Source organism: Armigeres subalbatus, chromosome 3 (assembly GCF_024139115.2).
Source record: "Armigeres subalbatus isolate Guangzhou_Male chromosome 3, GZ_Asu_2, whole genome shotgun sequence".
In the NCBI taxonomy this organism is placed as follows: Eukaryota; Metazoa; Arthropoda; class Insecta; order Diptera; family Culicidae; genus Armigeres; species Armigeres subalbatus.
In genome coordinates this window covers 268,406,504-268,425,768 of record NC_085141.1, presented here as the reverse complement: position 1 = coordinate 268,425,768, position 19,265 = coordinate 268,406,504, and the positions used below count along the sequence as shown (strand labels likewise).

The 19,265-nt window shown below is 42.7% G+C and overlaps 3 protein-coding genes across 4 annotated transcripts; 1 reads left to right on the top strand and 2 right to left on the bottom strand.

Annotated features, from left to right (window-relative positions):
- Positions 1 to 1,507: 1,507 nt before the first annotated feature.
- LOC134224165 (BSD domain-containing protein 1-like) lies at positions 1,508 to 6,604 on the top strand. Of its 2 annotated transcripts, XM_062703451.1 has the most exons (5): positions 1,508 to 1,644; positions 3,185 to 3,460; positions 3,592 to 4,182; positions 5,243 to 5,394; positions 5,468 to 6,604. In XM_062703451.1, exons 2-5 carry the CDS (start codon positions 3,447 to 3,449, stop codon positions 5,953 to 5,955), a joined length of 1,245 nt encoding a protein of 414 aa, XP_062559435.1. In that variant the 5' UTR covers positions 1,508 to 1,644; positions 3,185 to 3,446; the 3' UTR covers positions 5,956 to 6,604. The 2 variants fall into 2 exon arrangements, with proteins under 2 accessions (XP_062559435.1, XP_062559434.1); XM_062703450.1 differs by lacking the exon at positions 1,508 to 1,644 and having other exon boundaries at positions 3,095 to 3,460.
- A 2,067-nt stretch (positions 6,605 to 8,671) lies between these two features.
- LOC134219614 (uncharacterized) lies at positions 8,672 to 10,098 on the bottom strand. Its single transcript, XM_062698399.1, has 2 exons — positions 9,209 to 10,098; positions 8,672 to 9,133 (listed from the first exon to the last, which is right to left on the bottom strand). The coding sequence occupies exons 1-2, from the start codon at positions 10,082 to 10,084 to the stop codon at positions 8,690 to 8,692; spliced, it is 1,320 nt and encodes a 439-aa protein (XP_062554383.1). The 5' UTR covers positions 10,085 to 10,098; the 3' UTR covers positions 8,672 to 8,689.
- Positions 10,099 to 10,361: 263 nt separating this feature from the next.
- Positions 10,362 to 13,569, bottom strand: LOC134222455 (uncharacterized). The gene is made up of 3 exons (XM_062701600.1): positions 13,341 to 13,569; positions 12,589 to 13,290; positions 10,362 to 11,875 (listed from the first exon to the last, which is right to left on the bottom strand). Exons 1-3 carry the CDS (start codon positions 13,567 to 13,569, stop codon positions 10,362 to 10,364), a joined length of 2,445 nt encoding a protein of 814 aa, XP_062557584.1.
- Positions 13,570 to 19,265: the final 5,696 nt, after the last annotated feature.

Sequence of the window (19,265 nt, the reverse complement as noted above, 5' to 3'; positions counted from 1 at the left end):
CTCGATTTTTTACGCTTACTCTGAGTAGCCGTAAAAGTAATCGGGAAAATCTTGATATCGAGTAAATCCACAATATAACCGATATCTCGGGTACTTATTCAAAAGGACGTATGTGATTTTGTAAACAAAGATTCAAACGTCGATTTGTCCAATCTGATAGCACTCCCACGCAAACCATCACCACAGACAGGTAGGGGAAGCCTTCGGCTACCTGTTGGTGGAATTGGTTTGCTTGGGAGTGCCATCAGATCGGACAAATCGACGTTTGAATCTTTGTTTACAAAATCACATACGTCCTTTTGAATAAGTACCCGAGATATATTGAAAGAAAAATATCGATACATATGGGTCTGTTCAAATATTACGTAACGCAATAGGGGGTGGGGGGTTGTTTTATTTTTGTTACGATTTATTACGCGAAATATACACTGAAAACCAAAACTACCCAAAAGTGGGTTATTTGCACTCAAAACCGTGGTTTGGGCCAATAACCCAAATTTGAGTAAAATGACTTTTCTGGCGCTAGGTAGTTTGCCTTTAATCCCATGTAAACAATTTACCCAAAGCTGAGTTTAATATATCCAAAGGGGACCTTGATCAACCCAAAATAAAGAATATTGAATTTACTCAAATTTGGGTTATTGGGCTGAGCAATCTCGGTGAGGTGTTTGCATCTTGCTCTAGTTTTGATAGCAATCATGGGAAAGAAAGGGAAAACTACCCAAATTTGGGTAAATTTTTTGTGCGATATTCTCAATAGTGCGTACATTGAACTCAAAGTTTGGGTTGATTTATCTGTCCGTGTAGGGGGTGGGGGTCCTTCGAGAAATTGTTACGCGTAACAATGAGAAAAAATATTTATTTTTTTCAAAAAATAGTTATTGTCTTCAAAATAGCATAAAATACACAAAAAATAATAATTTATTGTATTGCCGATTTCACCAATTTGAAGAGTTATGTGTAGATTGTGATTTGCCCGCTTCTTTTTCTCACACTCACTCTCATTTCGGGTTGATCGATTTTTGTTACTGAAATTTACCCAATTATAACCCATTACTCGTGAGTCACATGTAAGCGTGTACACTAAATCGATTCCCGCCATGATTTGACGTCTGTTTGTTTTCAGATTGAGCACTCACACACAAATATTATACACGGAAAATCAAACTTTTTTGAGTGTATTGAGTGTGAGAAAAAGATGACTGTGAGAAAAAAATCTCGCAAAACTCTTATAAAGTGCAAAAGCGCAATATCGTGATTCAAATTCTACCAAAAACAAGATTTTATAAAAAAAAAATGTATTGGTTACGCGTTACGCATGGGGGTGGGGGTAGTTCTAAATTTTGTTACAGATTGTTACGAGGGGGTGGGGGGTTCTTAAAAAAAGCGTTTTCCGCGTTATGTAATATTTGAACAGACCCTATCGGAAACATATCGGATATCGAAACAAATATATCGATATTCCGATATATCGGAAATATCGGAGCACCCCTAGTTCAATCTAGTACAACGATTACATTTCTTCATGTTTGTTTTGGTTGGTCGAAGAGTGCTAGGAAATTTAGTTAGGGATTACGCTTATTCAAGTTATTTATTCGATTAAATGTGATTTTTCAATCAATAATATAACAATAGTTGCTACAGGTAAATATTAAACTAGTTTCCATATGGGAAAGAACATGAAAAAAGATTTTGATATTTTCTTTTGCGTGATTTTGATTGTTGTCAGGAATAATCGACATCGGTGGTCGACATAAGGTTCGACAGCTTCAAATTTGTTGACAAACTCGGTGTGTGGGGCGGAACGTCTGCACGGACAGATAAATCAACCCAAACTTTGAGTTCAATATACGCACTATTGAGAATATCGCAGAAAAAATTTACCCAAATTTGGGTAGTTTTCCCTTTCTTTCCCATGATTGCTATCAAAACTAGAGCAAGATGCAAACACCTCACCGAGGTTGCTCAGCCCAATAACCCAAATTTGAGTAAATTCAATATTCTTAATTTTGGGTTGATTAAGGTCCGCTTTGGATAAATTAAACTCAGCTTTGGGTAAATTGTTTACATGGGATTAAAGGCAAACTACCTACACGGCTACTGGCTAAAACCCATTAATGGGTACTATGGCACCCATTTTCGTCAAAACCGCCACTACTCATTAAATGAGTAAAACCGGTTTACCCATTAATGGGTAAATCATGTTTCTGTCAAAAGATGGGTATTATTTTACCCATCGGCCGCAATAAATTTTCTAGCAAAATGGGTGAATAAATACCCACTTTTCTGGAGTAAATTGCCGATAATTAATGTCCTAATTATTTTGTGCAGAACTTTTTCCAATTAATAAAAATAAGGTTTAGAATACATTTTATTCGCCAAATATAATCATTATGCACAATTATGTTAAAATCATAATTCTGTATCCAAACAGCGCTTGATGGCCTCATCCTGGATGGCATTTCCGGATGATTGTGTCAAACAGTCGACCCGCATTTTGTGTGTGTTTTTTTTTTTAACTAGACCAGGTTCCAGAATAATTCTACCTGTGATTAAGTGAAATTTCAAAGAATTAACCGATTTATTTGATAATTAAGGAGACTTACCGGTTTTCCATTAGCGTCAGGTAGCATCAGGAAGAAATGTGGAAAAGTAGTTTCTTTAGGCTCCAGAATTCTACTAACGTTTACCTTGAAGCAATTTAGAAATAGTAAAGGTAAATATTATATATAAACTGTAGTCTTTCACTTACGTCTAAGCGGGAACTCGTTGCTTCAATTCTCCTTGCAAAAAACGAGATAACAGTTGGAAATTTTTACATCTATTTTTTCACCCATTAATGGGTGAAAAACATGCACATTTTTTCTCTCCGAACAAATAAAAAACATGGGTATTTTTTCACCCATTTGTCAGTTTTAAAAATTACCCCCTTTTTGACAGACCCATGGACCAACAAAAAATGTATACTTTTTTACCCATTAATGGGTTTTAGCCAGTAACCGTGTAGTGCCAGAAAAATCATTTTACTCAAATTTGGGTTATTGGCCCAAACCACGGTTTTGAGTGCAAACAACCCACTTTTGGGTAGTTTTGGTTTTCAGTGTGGAGTGGGGCCAAAGTTTTCCTTTGCTGCCACCAGTTTGTAGTGTGTAGAAAATAATCCAGTTCTTGCTGTGTTTCTCAGTATTTGTGTGTGCATGTTTACCTACCTACGGAGCTGAATGATCTAAGCTTGTGAGCAAAATAGTGAAAAATAAGTTCAATAATTAATGCATTTAAATTGGGCAAAAATGTGCTCCTAATCGGAATTCCAAAGGACTAATCGCTGTACTATCGAGGAGAGTCTAACGCATTGCTAAAGAGGACGAAGAAAGTGCGTAGTTTGGCACGTCTGAGCTCGTTAAAGAGAACTTTCATTTGCAGCAGTCTGTGAAAAGTGTGTCGATATGGCAGACAAAAGGTGAGAAAATTTCCTCCTACTTTGTTTTTTTTCTGTTTTCTCTATTGTGTTTGTATTTTGTTTTGGAATTCGTTGAAGTTGATAAAATTGATAACGATTAGCTATTTTTACGCATCTGTTTGTGATTACAGTTCGATTGGCGACAAAAGTCTTGAGAATGAGGCTACCAGTCCGACCGGAAGCATGTCTGGTTCCGGTGGTGGCAGCTGGTGGGGTTCCTGGTTGGACACCGCGAAATCCAGGTCGGCCTCAGTGCTGGAAGCGGTTAAGAATGATCTTACCGAGCTGACAACGGTTGTTAAAACGGAAGCAACAAGCGCTACGGAGGCCCTCGGGAGGAGTCTCAGCTTGAACGAAGCGGATTCTACGGTTGGCGCGATGAAGAAGAGTTTTAGCTCATTTCTAGGTCAGGTAACGGAAGCGTTGGTTCCAACGTTGGATGAAGAAGAGGAAGGAGAGGATGTCCTTATTACGCACGAAGGAACGGAAGGGTTAAATGGTTTCTACAAACATCTAGCAGAACTGCAATCTATGGAAGGGACATATTTGGAGGAACCATCCGATGAGCTCAGCGAGAAATACAAACGTTGGATGGAAGTGGTCGAACAGGAACAGTTTACAGAACCTCGACTGGCGCGCCATTTGACCAGCAGCACCATTCTTAATGAACAATATGCTGCGCTGGTGCCAGGCAAGGTTGCTCATATGGACTTCTGGAAAAGGTAAGGGAGTCAATTTATATAAATCCTCTACATAAAAAGCGCTTGCTTTTCGCCTGTTGAAAATGCAGTTGATTTTACCGAATAATGTGCATTCTGGGAGGATCTGGTCACGGTTTTTTGTTTATTTACAAGTTCACCCCTGTTATATAATTTTCGTATAGAGCATCTTAAAATTTGCATCGTTGCCCTTCAAGAAACTTTCTCTTCTTGGCAAAGCATGGCGTAATCTACGGACGTGATCTTAATGTATATCGCGTTCTTTTTTTTTCTTGATCAGTCAATGCTTATCAAAGTATCTTGTAGCTTAATCGCAAATAGATGAATCAACGAAAACCCCACTGACAATAGAATAAAAGCTGTCATAATCGTCATTTCCTCGGATAACAACATTTATTAGGCTCGAAGAGCGGGTCTTGTTCTATGTACTACCTAATTGACTCAGCTCGACGTGCTGTCTCCATATTCCGTGCACTTAAGGCAAAGGACTTGATATAATAAATCTAAAAAATAGCCGCTTAGTATTTTGAAACAGCAATTTCACTATATATTGTCATTTTTGTTTGTATAATTGACTATAAAATATGATAAGAAAATTATGTTGAGCTTTTTAGTGGAATGTTTTCACCTGTCATAAGACGAGTTTAAACAATCCCATTGAATTCCACCACTTAATTGTATCTTGACAGATACGTATTTCGACCTCAACAGTAAGGCCGTCTTCAGTGTCTCGTCAAGTACGAGACACTGAAGACGGCCTTACTGTTGAGGTCGAAATACGTATCTGTCAAGATACAATTAAGTGGTGGAATTCAATGGGATTGTTTAAACTCGTCTTATGACAGGTAGAAAATATGTTTTGATGCGTTCATAGACTAACGTTTCAAAAACAAATACAAACAAGAGCACTATTATGGTCTTTTTTCATTCGCCCTTTTACCCGATAGAGCTTGAATTTAAGTTGAATAAACTAGTCTTTTAGCTGAAGATTTTTTTTAATAAGCGCTTTATTAGCTGTTTGTTGGGATAGGCATAAAAATGTATATTTAACATATATTTCCAGGTATTTGTTTAAGAAAGCTCTATTAGAGGATGCCATTGCAAACGCTGAGCTTGCAGAAAAGAAAGCAAAGGCAGCCATTGTATCAAACGAAACTGTTGCACCAAACAAAATAATTGTCCAAACAGATCAGCCTAAGCGGACTATTGAAGAAGGTATGTTTCAATTTATCATCATTTGTAGCATGTGGCTTTAGTTCTGCGTGTCTGCTTCCAATCTTCCAAACAGAACTTGTACCGGACGACATCACATGGGCAGAAGTTCCCGAATTCGACGCCTCCAATATAGAACTGTCAGAAGAGGAGCAAGCTCGGCTTCTCGAGGAATACGAACAGGAAATTAAGGAACGGGAAAAGGTCATTGGCAGTGGCCGTATGGATCCCGTCGACGAGGCCCTGCTCATTCAGTCGGACATCGAACAAACTCCCCAAAAGAAGCCAGCCAGTACTACCAACTCATCTGCAACGAAGAAAACCCAGCCGGAATCACAAAGTGCTAACAGTAGAACCACTAACCAAAAATCGCAACAGCAGAAAAGTGGAGCGGTAAAGCAAGTCGGAAAACCAAACGCCACTGGCAATGGAAAGCAAAAAAATGCTGGAAAACAGCAAAAGTCACAGAGTGAACTGAAAATGGAGAAAAATCATTTTACAAAGGACGATGTTTCTTCTTCGAATTCGGATGAAAGTTGGGAAAAGGAGTTTGATCTGGAATGAAAAAGTTTACTATCTATCAAAAATTATCTTCTAGTTGTTTAAGATATTCTTTCCTTGGTACGAAGTAAAGGCCTTCCTTTATCCCAAGGGACCGTATTGCGCAATGAATTTAACGTATCATTGTGATGTTCGATTGAAGGAAGACCATTGGGTAGCATTTGATTAAGAGCCGATTCTGCTACGCTAATTTGGAGCAAAATAACGAAACAGTTTTGTAAATTTTAAGAACAATGCGGCATGTTTTAAATCTAATTTGAGCTGTTAATTATTATTAGTAGAAACAAGTGTAATAGAATTATTCGTCACTTTTATTTTATACATCCTATAAATATTCATATATCTATTTTACTCTGTCCCATTCTATAGTGAAAAATAATAAAATTTTTGCGATAACACAGGACAAACTGTTAATTTGCTGCTGTCGCTGATGCAGATGAGTATACTGCGAATGTCGATAGAAGGCTCCCTAAAGGTGGCTCTCCTGGAAATAATTTTGTCTGAGATATAAGTGTAGTTCAAGGATAGCGTAAGAATTTTTGGGACGATATGTCGAAAGAAGATGGAAAAGAAAGCAACCGCTGTCATTATTGTACTATGTAAGAGCAGCATGAATGATTATAAGGAAATATTTTACTACTAATCAAGTGAAGACTTCCATGAGTTCGAGTGATTATTTGCAAGTATCCGAAGTTACCAGATATAATGCGTACATGGCTCACTACTCCTCTATTTTCTTCTCAATCGTTCGTTTGTTTGAAAGGCCAGACCTTATTTTTTCAACATTGTTATAAATGCATTACCATTATTGGGAAAAAAAGCTTATCTAATCTGTCGGTCAAATGCATCATATAGTCATGTATATGTATACACGATCATGATGTATCACCTGGGCTAAATGTGCATGTATTACCTGGCAATCCAACTGCACTGCCCCTATTCGCATAAGCGTCCCATGTCAGTTTTCTTCAACTTGAGAAAAATGCCGTTGAATTTTGCAAACTCGTTTTACATGGAGGTATTAAAAAAATTCTAATAAATCGATAAAACCAGCAATCTTTATGAAAGAGTTCAGTGCGTGATTTCTCTTGTTTCGGACAGCAGAACGATGGCGCGATCGGCTGAAATATTTTGTTCTGCTTTGCGCGGCCGGTAATAAAAACCAGTTCAGTGCGAGATTAATTTGCGTTTTAATTTAAATAATTTAAATAGATTTTTTTGTTTGGTTTCAGCATTGCATAACCCAAGAGAGGGTGTTTTTTAAAGCAAGGGTAAACGGAAATCTGCAAACAGCACGGCAAACAGACACCTGATGAGGTTAAAGGTTCCCCCAAACACACGCGACACGACAGTCGCGACGCGATTCTATCGCTTGGCGACAGCGATTCTGTCGCCGTTAGTATAGAAGCGTAAATAGAACATTGCCTGCAGCGACCCAACGATAGAATCGCGGCGACTAGTTGTCGCCGTCGCGGCGATGTAATCGCTTAGGTCTGGGGGAGCCTTAACTCCGGTAATGTGGGGATTGGCTCACTCGACTCACTAAAACCAAATTTCTTAGCGTGTGAGTTCAACGACCTTTGACTGCGGTATCCCGGTATCTTTGCCATTTGAGAAACGATGCTACTCTCTTGACACGTCCCATTTGCACCGAATCCCTTTCCTTTCGTTAAAGTACTCAATATCTTTCCCCAGAAGTATGTCTATCGGGATACCAATCGTGACTACCAAATCTTTAATTTTAGGCAAACGTTATTTTAGATTCTTTTACATTATCAGGCTAAATGGCCTCTAGTTTTACGTGGATTAATGGGCTGAAGCCTTTGCATGCAGGATCAGCTTTCTGGATCAATTGGTGTTGTTCCTTCAATAAACCGAGCGGACTGTATTTAACGAATTTTTCTTTGCGAAATGAAAAACGCGTCCGATTACTGTTAATCGACAAGATAATCTATTTGTTTCAAAAGATACATGTGTGTGTGTGTTTCAATGTTCACGGCCAGGGATGGGAAATATCAAATTTTCAAAAAATCGAGGATGATCAAAAATTACCCGCGATCTTACTTTTAAATTATCAAGTGATAAAAACTCGCCAGCGAATAAGAATCATTTGGAAATCGTATCTTGATTTAAAGTAATTACCGTTATATTTTGAACTCTTTTTCCTTACTACCATGAAACCACAGACAAACAGACATAACACATTGAACATTTACTCATCAAATTCATCGTCGTTCAAACACTAACGACATCTGTTGATTTCAGTTAGTTGGGCAAATCACGAACCAGATGGCGGTAGTGAGCAAACGTCAAACTAGAGCAAATCCGATGCGCGCGCCGCGGGTGATCGATTGGCCAACTAATGATTATTTGAATTGACCAGTAAATCAGTGAACGATGTGAATTTGACGAGTGTTATGTCTGTTTGTCTGTGATGAAACCATAACGCCAAATAGAAGCTATAACGTGACTGTTGACAATTAGCTGATATTAGTAAAGAATAATGTTTGAATGAAAATTCTGTGTTTATTATCGTTTGAGTGCAAAGTTTGAGAAGTTTTCGCCAGCGACAACACGCCTACTGTTTTCGCGTGAAAATTTATCGCATGAAAATTGCAATCATTATCGTCTGATAATGATTCAGCACAACACTGTTCACGGCAAAGGGGTGACGGTATTAGCTGGATTCTGCATGAGTGGGTTTAGCTCCCAACATCCTCCCGGCGTTGAAATCCTTTCAATCTGGCTTGCTGTCCAGAGGCAGTAGGCAAACCTCGGTTATGGCACGCTTGTACTCGCCCTTAGATGTTTTCACAGTGACGACACGGCAAATGTTGTCTTTTCCAGGGTGTAACTTTATAAGGGGCCATTCGAAAGGCGGAGAACCCTGGTCAGCCATCAGAACTAGAGCACCTTTTGCTATGGGTGTTGCTTTCGTCCACTTTGCTCTGTTCTGAAGTTCTGGTAAGTATTCTGCTGTCCACCTTCTCCAGAAATGTTGAAATATAGTTTGTACTAATTGCCACCGAGAAAGAGTGCTCTGCTTAACATTTAGGTAGGATGGTTCGGTCACTGCCTTCATCTCTCGGCCAATTAAGAAATGGGCTGGTGTTATCGCTGTAAGGTCACATGGATCATCGGAGCACGGTACCAGCGGTCGAGAATTTAAAACGGCTTCTACCTGGGTCAACGTCGTGTAGAATTCCTCGTAAGACAGCTTGTAACCACCGACAATTCGCGTTAGATGATGCTTTACCTGCTTCACACCCGCCTCCCAAATGCTGGTGAATCGCCGTAATGCAGCCAGAAATGCACTCGTTGTCAAGTCAGACACTAACTCTAAATGGATAGCTCTGGTTAGCATGCAGACAAATAGGCAAACATAAGCCTTCGTGATAAGTGGTCTGCGACTTGCAGTGTGCGATTTAATCAAAAAGGGTCCGGCAAAGTCTACACCAGTGTAGGCAAATGTCGGTGCTGGCTGGATACGGTAAGATGGCAAATCTCCCATCAGTTGGGATGTCTTCAGTGGATTCGCTCTGAAACAAGTGATACAGTTAGCGATGACCTTCCGTATAGTCGACTTCACTCTCAGTGGCCAAAACCGCTGGCGAACCAACGCAAGCAGACCCTTCTGCCCAATATGCAAATTTGATCGGTGCAAACTTCTCACAATAGCATCCACAAATGGATGTCCACCAGGCAAAAGCATTTGATGTCGACTGTCATAAGGAATGAGAGCGTTTTTGAGTCTGCCACCTACGCGCAACATGTCATCTTGTGGATCAATGAAAGGTTTCAAACCACTAAGGCGGTGTTTCGATTGGCCACCTTCAGCAATCACACGCAGCTCAAGATTAAACGTCTCCTTTTGCACACAACGCACTGTTACTGCCAACGCACCTCTCAATTCCAAAACAGTCAGTGGTCCGCGGATAATTGATTGTTTTCTGCTCGCAATAAACTTCGCGAATCTAATCAAGTAGGCCATTGATCGTAGCATCTTGTCATATTTGTTCACTCGATCAAATATAATCAACCTTTCCATCGGTGATGTAACTGCCAGCACGACACCTGCTTTCAATTCGGGTAAATTTTCTTCAAACAACGGTTCGAGTTGCACTGCTTCCATCGTTGCGACTTTCAGCATGGGTGGTCCATCCCACCACATCACATTGCTCAGCAGATTTCGAGGAAACTCGCCACGCGAAATTATATCCGCAGGATTCTCATTAGTAGGTACATAACGCCATTTATACGCACCTGTGATTCGTTGAATTTCACTCACTCGGTTGGAAACATACAGCTGCAGTGCCTCCGGTGGTTTTCTAATCCAGAAGTAGACAATTTGGGAGTCGGTCCAAAGGTTCACAGAATCAAATTCAAAATCGATCGCAGCAATCGCCCTTTCAACTAGCCTTGACAGAAGGAGAGCACCCATAGGTTACTGTCACGAGTTCATAAAACTTTAGAGGCTCGTTACGATTATAGCGCCACACTATCCGTTGATATGCAGTGTCCGGGGGTAGAACACCAACCTGTCGGAACATTTTGATGACATCCACTGTAAACACATACCTATAGCTGCGATAATTCAACAGAATCGAAAACAAATCGTTCTGAATGTTCGGTCCCGTCATAAGAGCATCGTTGATCGCTACTCCGGATGAATTGGCTGCAGAGCCGTCAAAGACAACCCTCAATTTAGTCGATGTACTAGTAGGCTTAACTACACAAAGGTGTGGTATGTAGTAAGCGGAACTCGGCTCTTCATTCTCAACCGTGATAGCCTTCATGTGACCGAGGTCTTCATATTCTCGCATAAAACTAGCATACTGCTGCTTGATTTCAGGTTCCCTGTCAAGTCGTCGCTCTAACGAGAAGAATCTTTTCGTTGTCATTTTTCGAGAATCACCAAGTTGTTTCTTCGTATCGTGAAACGGATGTCGCACGAAGTATCTTCCGTCCTGATCTCGTATGTGGGTCTCACGGAAGTGTTCCAAACATCGTTCATCGGCCACCTTAGCCGTGTGCTGGATCTCGTCACAAGCTTCCAGCTTGTAGAAGCTTCGTAGAATTTCGGTCAGGTCTTCATTAGCGGTTTGACAAAACGACCGCGCTATTACTGGTGCGTCAGAAGAAATTACGCCACCAGCGATCCAACCAAACTCTGTTTTGGTCAACACTGGTAAATTCGATCCAAGTTTGAACTGGCCATCCTTAACTATGTGCCAAAAAATCTCCGCACCAACGAGCATATCAATACGTCCTCTTCGATGGAAGTACGGATCAGCTAACTTTATGTTCGCCGGAATGGACCATGATGATGTATCGAAGGATCTTTCTGGAATGTCACTTGTAATCTTCGGTGCCACGAGAAATTCCAATTCAGCTGTGAAGTCGCCCATGCAGGATTCGAGTGTCATGCGTACCATACGACGAAGCCTTGTGTTTGTCCCATTGAGTCCGCTCACGGTGTAGTCAACAGGTTCCTTCTTCTGGGCGAACAGATTGGCAAAACGTTCCATGACGATATGCACTGTAGATGCAGAATCCAGTAGCACCCGGCAGGGATACACAACAGAGTTCGAGCCACGGACTTGGACCACCGCGGTTGATAACAATGTGTGCTTTGTATCACTTTCAACACTGACGCTTAATGTTGTGGCAGTGCCGGATCGAGGCACATTAACTTCTTGGACGCCAGCCTCGGAGTCTCTAAGAGAGGATCGAGAATCTTCATTTTCAGCGGTATTCCTGGCAGCATTTTTCGAGTCGTCCAATTTGCAACTGGTTGGGTCACCGGCGTGCAGCGACGTATGGTGGCGTTTACCACATTCACGGCAACTATGCGACGAAGTGTGCCCGTGTGCCCCTTGGAGCGTGTGCCCCTTGGACACCGCTTTCGATTTCACATTTTCCACTTTAATGTTCGTATCAATTTTTTCAATAATTTTACTCCGGAGACGAGCCAGCCTCGGGCTGAAAGTCTCCTTCATAAAGACAAAAAATAATAATAATAATAAACAGAAGCTTAAATAGAAGAAGTTTGAATTTGATTTTATTGGCATATCGGTCTCGATGCTGCTCGTATAGAGGAAGGGAGCAGCGTGTGTGCGAAAGCAGATGGGAAAGAAACGGAGTCCAAATGTTACAGCTTCTGTCTAATAAGAAATGATTTGGCGCGTAAATAAGAATTGTGGTTCCAATAGCATCATATGGTGGCATCGGGAGAGACTCGGTGCAATGTGTACAAACCATACACGACCATCGATGATTCTCCAAATGATGAATATCGATCGCTAGAACTAATTAAGTATTAGCCGAATAATAATATACGCATCTTTGCCTTCGTTTTTGCCAGTCTCGGTAACAGTGACTTTCATTCACTGCCCGAGCCATCCCCAGAAAGGATGTACGGCAAAGACGGACGCTTCGATAATTTAATTATTCTCAAATGGCCCTCGCATACTTCAACACCTTTCAACCATTTTCACACTTGTCGCTGCCTAGCGATAACATTTGGACTCCGTTTCTTTCCCATCTGCTTTCGCACACACGCTGCTCCCTTCCTCTATACGAGCAGCATCGAGACCGAAATGCCAATAAAATTAAATTTAATAATAATAATTTTACACTGTTCTTTCAGAAACGCCATCGTATCCAAATAGCTCGGAAGAGTTCCTGGTTTCTGCCGCGTCTCCCATGCAACTCTCGTAGCTTTGTCCATGCGCGATGAAATAATATTGACCACCATTTGCTCGCCGAGGCCTTCCAGTTTGAGGTTCAGGTTTTTAAGAGCTTCTACATTTTTATTGCAGACGTCAAGCAATTTTCGGAGATTTGTTGAGCTATCTTTGGAGATTCGTGGCAAATTGAACAAACACTCGATGTGCTTGTCGATGATAAGCCTCCGGTCTTCGAATCTGTCCGTCAAGAATCGCCAGGCAGCATTGTAATCATTGTTATTTACAATGTCTTGATCGATGATTCCTGCTACCGGTCCAACCAGTGAGTTACAGAGATGGTAGAGTTTTATCGCCGGCTCCTCGTGTTTGTATCGATCCATGATGGTCGTAAACATGGATTTAAACGAAAACCATCGCTCATACGACCCGTCGAAGGTCGGCAACGGTGCTTGAAGTGGAGGCAGATAGGGCAACCCTGAACCAACTGGCATCGTAATGTTCGCTGTTGTTACGGTGGTTTTATTCGTGGCGGCATCTTTCGCTTGACTGTGCTTCACAGCCTTTTCCATCAGCATGCTCAGTCGAATCGCCAAATCGTTGTAGATGGTCTCGAAGTCGACGAACTTTGCATCCTGTTCGGCACGTCGCTCTTCAGAAAGGGCAGGGCATAAACAAGGTTCTGGAATTCATTATATTCACTGTACGCTTGATCAATAGTTTTCCGATGCAACCGAAGAAAATGCACGTTCATAATGTTCGGGTTCGACGCATCTTCACTGTGTTCAATGGCACTTTTCACGCGAGTAAGTTTGCCCCGCACGGCCCCTTTCTGACGAGTGAGAGTCTTCAATTGCTCATCCATCTTCTGTTGTTCTTCCTTCGCTTTTTGCAAGGATTTCTGTTCACTGATTGCTTTCGGTGTTGGCATCACAACACGATCACTTTTGCACTTGTTTCCGAGCGACGGCCATTTGCAATTTTCGCAGCGCGTCGCTGCACTCGACCAGCGGGTCTGGTGAGTGCTCAATTTTAACGATTTTTCGCGGAAAAAACACTCACGTCCACGTTTTTCCACTACTTCTCACTATATCCGGTTCGAAGGACCAATGTTCCTTCAATAAACCGAGCGGACTGTATTTAACGAATTTTTCTTTGCGAAATGAAAAACGCGTCCGATTACTGTTAATCGACAAGATAATATATTTGTTTCAAAAGATACATGTGTGTGTGTGTGTTTCAATGTTCACGGCAAAGGGGTGACGGTATTAGCAGGATTCTGCATGAGTGGGTTTAGCTCCCAACAGGTGTCACTGTATAAAGTATTAATTAATTTTAGTTTTAATTTTGTGTTTCGTAACATCTTACCATCTAACTTAGGGGCCGTACACTAATTACGTAAGCACTTAGGGGGGGAGGGGGGGTCTCCCATTTTCTTACGATCAATATAAATAAAAAAAGATTTCTATGGGAAAAATCTTACGTGGGGGGAGGGGGGTTGAAAAACCCAGAAAAAATGCTTACGTATTTAGTGTACGGCTCCTTAGTTTTTGGAAGTTGATATACAATTTCGAATAGCGAATATTAGGAACAAATATTATCGAATCACTTATTTTTTATCATTGCGTTTATTTGACAGGCTCAAGCGTGTATAACATTTAACGGAGCCGAGACTCTTCATGATATTTACAAACTCATCATCAGTACAGATCATTAAGCATATTTATGGCTTTGTGCTGTGAAAAAACGAAAGAGAGAGAAGACGTAGAGTACATCAAGCGGGAAGTGCAGAGGGAATTATGAGAGGAGGAGGAGGCAAGATCGAGCGATACGTCGAGAAGGAGTTCTGTTGGGTTGGATGCATCAATCGCAAGTAACCGTCGCGATTCGATTGCACCCGCCGCTCCAGGACCAACAGTGGAATTGCAACGACAGTAATTGAAGCACGAACTAGCTAATCGTATGGGCACAGCAGTTACACAGTTCCGTGCTACAGACCCCATGTCCCGACACCGGATACCCAAGTTGCAGTACTCCTATCGGTTGACGAGTACAGTAAGCATCCTTAACCAGGATATTTTGCCACAGTACTTGGAAACCGTGGAGAACCTTGAGGAGCTGCAATTTATCGTGTATTCGGCTGCAGTGGCTGTTGTAAGAACGTTGGGATTGCGAACGCGCCCACAAGGTGAGAGTGATGGACGCGCACGCCCCAAAGCACGAAAACCCGCGTGGATGCGACGTCTGGAGACCCGCATCGCCGCACTGCGGTCAAAGGTTGGTCGATTAACACAGTACAAGCAGGGGAATCGATCAACCAGGCTAGTTCGGAATGTTGCTGAAATTGTGAAACCCACAGAACTCCGTGATCTCACCGAGGCGAACATAACTGAGATCCTCGACAGCCATGTACAGCGGTTGAGTGCTCTTGCTAAACGACTGCGACGTTATGGAGAATGTTCGAAGAGGATGGAGCAAAATCGAATGTTCAACATCAACGAAAGGGAGTTCTACAACCACATCTGAAACGACAAAGCCGACTTTGGCGAGGGCCTTCCGCAGGTTGGAGAAGTCACGCAGTTTTGGTCCTATCTATGGGAGAACCCCGGCTTGTATCAACAGGGCTGATCAGCATTGCATCGAAGCGTTATACCGATATACCGATAGACGGCTTCTTTTACTGCTTGAAGCTTAAACTGCCAATAAGCACTTGAAAATCAATTATATAGCTTATAGGCACTGAAAAGTTATTATATGGTTTATATAAGGCTTATTAAAGTGCTTAATGGTTACCTGGGCAATAACGTGCCTTTCGAGTCTGTACAAAGTGCTGTCATCGGTAATAGCGAGAAGGGTGCAGAACCATTGCGACGTCAACAACCTGATGACCGAGGAACAAAAAGGTTGTCGACGTAACACACGAGGCTGCAAGGATCAGGTCATTATTGATGCAGTCGTTGTTAGGCAGGCCACCCACAAGCAAAGAAACCTGAGCATGGCGTATATCGACTATAAAAAGGCATACGACTCAGTACCTCACTCGTACCTTCTTAAGGTACTGCAGTTGTATAAGATAGACGGTAACGTCATCAGGCTAATGCAGCACGCTATGGAGATGTGGAGCACATCCCTACACATTACCGACGGAGAAAAGGTGTTACGGTCCAGGACTCTCAGCATCAGGAGGGGCATATTCCAAGGCGATACCTTTAGTCCTCTATGGTTTTGCCTTGCCATGAACCCTCTTAGCAGAGCACTCAACCAACACAACTATGGCTATCATTTGAAGAGTGGGGAAAGGAGTACAAACATGTGCAACTCCGCAAATGCGGTTCACATGCGGAATCACCCAACCGGCTGCACCGGGAGCCACAACCTACCTCGACGAGCACTGGATGCAGACGAGCCCCCGTGCCAACGGTCGGATGTATTATAAAGCCTCGCTCCGCGGTAATGTTCACTCACACATGTCTAGCTCTGCAGTAAAAGATACTTGCGCATGCGTAACATAGTTCACCTGTGTGAGTGTGGTTACAGTCATCATTACCATCATCAATGCGGCGTTGTAATAGGGTGTCTCTCACAAAACATTACCCACACCTTCTTTATGAACGACTTGAAGCTGTTTGCGGAATCTGTGGAGAAGCTGCACCAATGTCTGCGGCTTGTAACGGTATTCAGCAACGACATCCGGATGGAGTTTGGTATCGATAAATGTCGATCTATACATCTACACCGGGGTCACCTGGTGGATGCCAACAGTTTCCGCGTCAACGAACAGGAGGAGATTCGAAACATGGTTGAAGGCGAAACGTACAAGTTCCTAGGTTTCCTGCAACTGAAAGCAATTCGCCATACGACGATCAAGATAGAGCAGCAGGAAAAGTTCTTGCATCGTGTCAACGGTATTTTGAAGAGCCTCTTGTCGGCCGGTAACAAGGTGAAGGTGATAAACACGTTTGCTGTGCCCTTGTTGACATACAGTTTCGGGGTGGTGAAGTGGACCAAGACTGACTTGGAGGCGTTAGAACGAGCAGTACGAGTGGCGTTCACTAAGCATCGCATGCGCCATCCAAAATCGTCCATTGAGAGAGTCACCCTGCCACGTACAGTAGGAGGAAGAGGCGTCACCGATATACAAGCACTATGTGCTCAGCAGTTGCGAAGATACTTCGTGGAAAGCCAGAACCGCCACGAAATCTATCGCGCTGTGTGTGAAGCTGACCACGGATTCAGTGCCCTGCATCTGGCGCAGGAGGACTATCAGCTGAATTGCGACATCAAATCTGTCGACGAGATGATCGCATCGTGGAAGCAGAAGGAGTTACATGGGACGCACCCCCATCAACTGGAGCTGGAATATATCGACAAAGCGGCGTCGAATACGTGGCTGGTGCGGGGTGAACTCTTCTCGGAAACAGAAGGATTCATGGTAGCCATCCAGGACCGGGTAATTGCGACGAAGAACTATCGGCACTATATATTGCACGAAAACGTGGAGGACCGCTGCAGGAAGTGCAATTCAGTAGGAGAGACGATCGAACATATCGTGTTCGGGTGTTCAGCCTTAGCTGATTCAGCCTATCTCGGTCGTCATAACGAAGTAGCCAAGATTGTGCACCAACAGCTTGCTTTAAAGCACAATTTGGTTAACCAGTTTGTCGCCTACTACAAATATGTGCCTATCCCGGTTCTGGAAAATAGTTTCGTGAAGCTGTACTGGGATCGCGAGATCATAACGGATGTCCTCATTCGTGCCAATCGGCCCGATATTGTGGTCTACGACAAAAGGATGAAGCGGGTAACCCTCATCGACATTGCTGTACCGCTAGACCATAATGTCCAAACAACATTCTCCAACAAGATAACGAAGTACCACGACTTGGCGGAGGAGTTGAAGCAGATGTGGCACCTGGAGGACGTGCGTATAATTCCGGTTGTTATCTCAGCAACCGGAATCGTCCCGAAATCTCTTCTGAGATCCTTACGAGAGCTGGAACGATCTCATAACCTCCATAGCATCCAAAAGACAGTGGTTCTTGGAACTTGCAGCATCGTAAGAAGATTCCTGAACCACCATAACTAATACATCCGGTGCAAACGTTTATTATAGGATTTTAAGTCAACCGGCGAATGAGATCCACAGAGCCTAATCCCCTTTGGCATTCAGATTGCCCGGGGTAGGTAAAAATTCCCAGCACGCTTGCTGAGGTAGTGCCAAAATCTAGAGTGCTTTGAAAATAGGTCGTATGTGCAAAAGAGAGTCTCTCTTTGCATCTATTCTCTTTCGATTATTACGAAACTATACAAAAGTTTACTTCGAATTTCTAGAAATTCTATAATAATAATAATGTATGGCCCGATCAGTTACCAGCGCTTCTCATGAAGGAGACCGATATGGACGAGAAATGGACCGGAGAAGTCCACATCCACGTATGAAAACGGGCGTACGAGAGCTGCAACTCGCGCCTTCGGAAGCGGTCCCATCGCTGGTAGGTCAGTGGTCGCACTGATGATCAAACACGACTGACATTCACGACGCACTTGGCTAAACGTGGACCAACAACTGCTGCTTGTAACTCCAAGCGAGGTATGGAAACGAACTTGACAGGTGCCACTCTCGTCTTGCGTCTAAATAGAGCACACTTGATGTGATCATCTATTTCCAAGCGAAAAAATGTTACTGCAGCGAAGTCACTACCACTAGCATCCACGGAAGTCTGGAGCTCCACTGTAGTTTTGTCAATCCTTGCGTTGTGGAGAAAGTTACACCGAGGTATGCAGACGGATTCTAGCTCAGGCAGTATGCGCAACCAAATCAGCCATTTCTCCAGATGTTTCTAGCTGATTGTCTCATCCCATCCAGTTTGAGCCCACCAGATCTCCTGAAGCAGTACCTTAACCGATTCAAAACGGATTTTTTCGTCGTGTTTCAACATAAATTTTGGACATACTGCTTCAAAAACGGATGCAAACCATGAAAAAGTAGGGGGGGGGGGATAATTTTGTTGAGATCTTCTAGGGGTTCCAAACCTTCCTTGAGTTCAGATCTTGATGATCTACAAAAACAACAAAGCGTTTTACGGGGCCTTAATTCCAATTAGAAGTTGATAATGGTGGGGGGTCCCGTAGCGTAGTTGGCTACACGTTCGCCTTATAAGCGGACGGTCATGGGTTCGATTCCCAGCCCCTCCACCAAGCCCTTGTCAGTTGCCTGAGGTGCAGCCCAGATGGTGACGTTTTGGAGTGCGCATCTTACCGACACGGCTGCCCGATGACGACTGACAAATTGTTCTTCTCGGAGGCATCCCTTCAAAGTACCCGGATAAACGGCAACCGAACAATGCAACGAGCAATTGGATACACGATACGGACAAAAGGACACAATGGACTCACGATGAGATAGACCCGGCAATGATAACAACAACGAATGTCTAAAAATAGATTCTGTGTGGACTCTGTACAGCAGAATACCACAGTAGATCACGGCACAGTAGCGGTTATGAAACACAGAGTGCCTACCAAATAAAGAAATGAATAAAAAAAAAGTTAACAATGGTACTTGAGACATAATTAAACTATTTTCATCACACCTCAGTGTTACCAGAGCATCAACGGTTCTCCAAA

What these genes read in the sequence shown, in the direction of transcription:
- LOC134224165 (XM_062703451.1), top strand. An exon ending in CATATGGACTTCTGGAAAAG is followed by an intron (nt 4,183 to 5,242) that starts GTAAGGGAGTCA and finishes ATATATTTCCAG; the next exon opens with GTATTTGTTTAAGAAAGCTC. An exon ending in TAAGCGGACTATTGAAGAAG is followed by an intron (nt 5,395 to 5,467) that starts GTATGTTTCAAT and finishes TCTTCCAAACAG; the next exon opens with AACTTGTACCGGACGACATC.
- LOC134219614 (XM_062698399.1), bottom strand. Translation starts at nt 10,084, where the DNA reads ATGGAAGCAGTGCAACTCGAACCGTTGTTTGAAGAAAATTTACCCGAA. An exon ending in GGGAGGCGGGTGTGAAGCAG is followed by an intron (nt 9,134 to 9,208) that starts GTAAAGCATCAT and finishes ACGTTGACCCAG; the next exon opens with GTAGAAGCCGTTTTAAATTC.
- LOC134222455 (XM_062701600.1), bottom strand. Translation starts at nt 13,569, where the DNA reads ATGCCAACACCGAAAGCAATCAGTGAACAGAAATCCTTGCAAAAAGCG. An exon ending in AACTATTGATCAAGCGTACA is followed by an intron (nt 13,291 to 13,340) that starts GTGAATATAATG and finishes CCCTTTCTGAAG; the next exon opens with AGCGACGTGCCGAACAGGAT. An exon ending in GGCGTTTCTGAAAGAACAGT is followed by an intron (nt 11,876 to 12,588) that starts GTAAAATTATTA and finishes CGAACATTAAAG; the next exon opens with TGGAAAATGTGAAATCGAAA.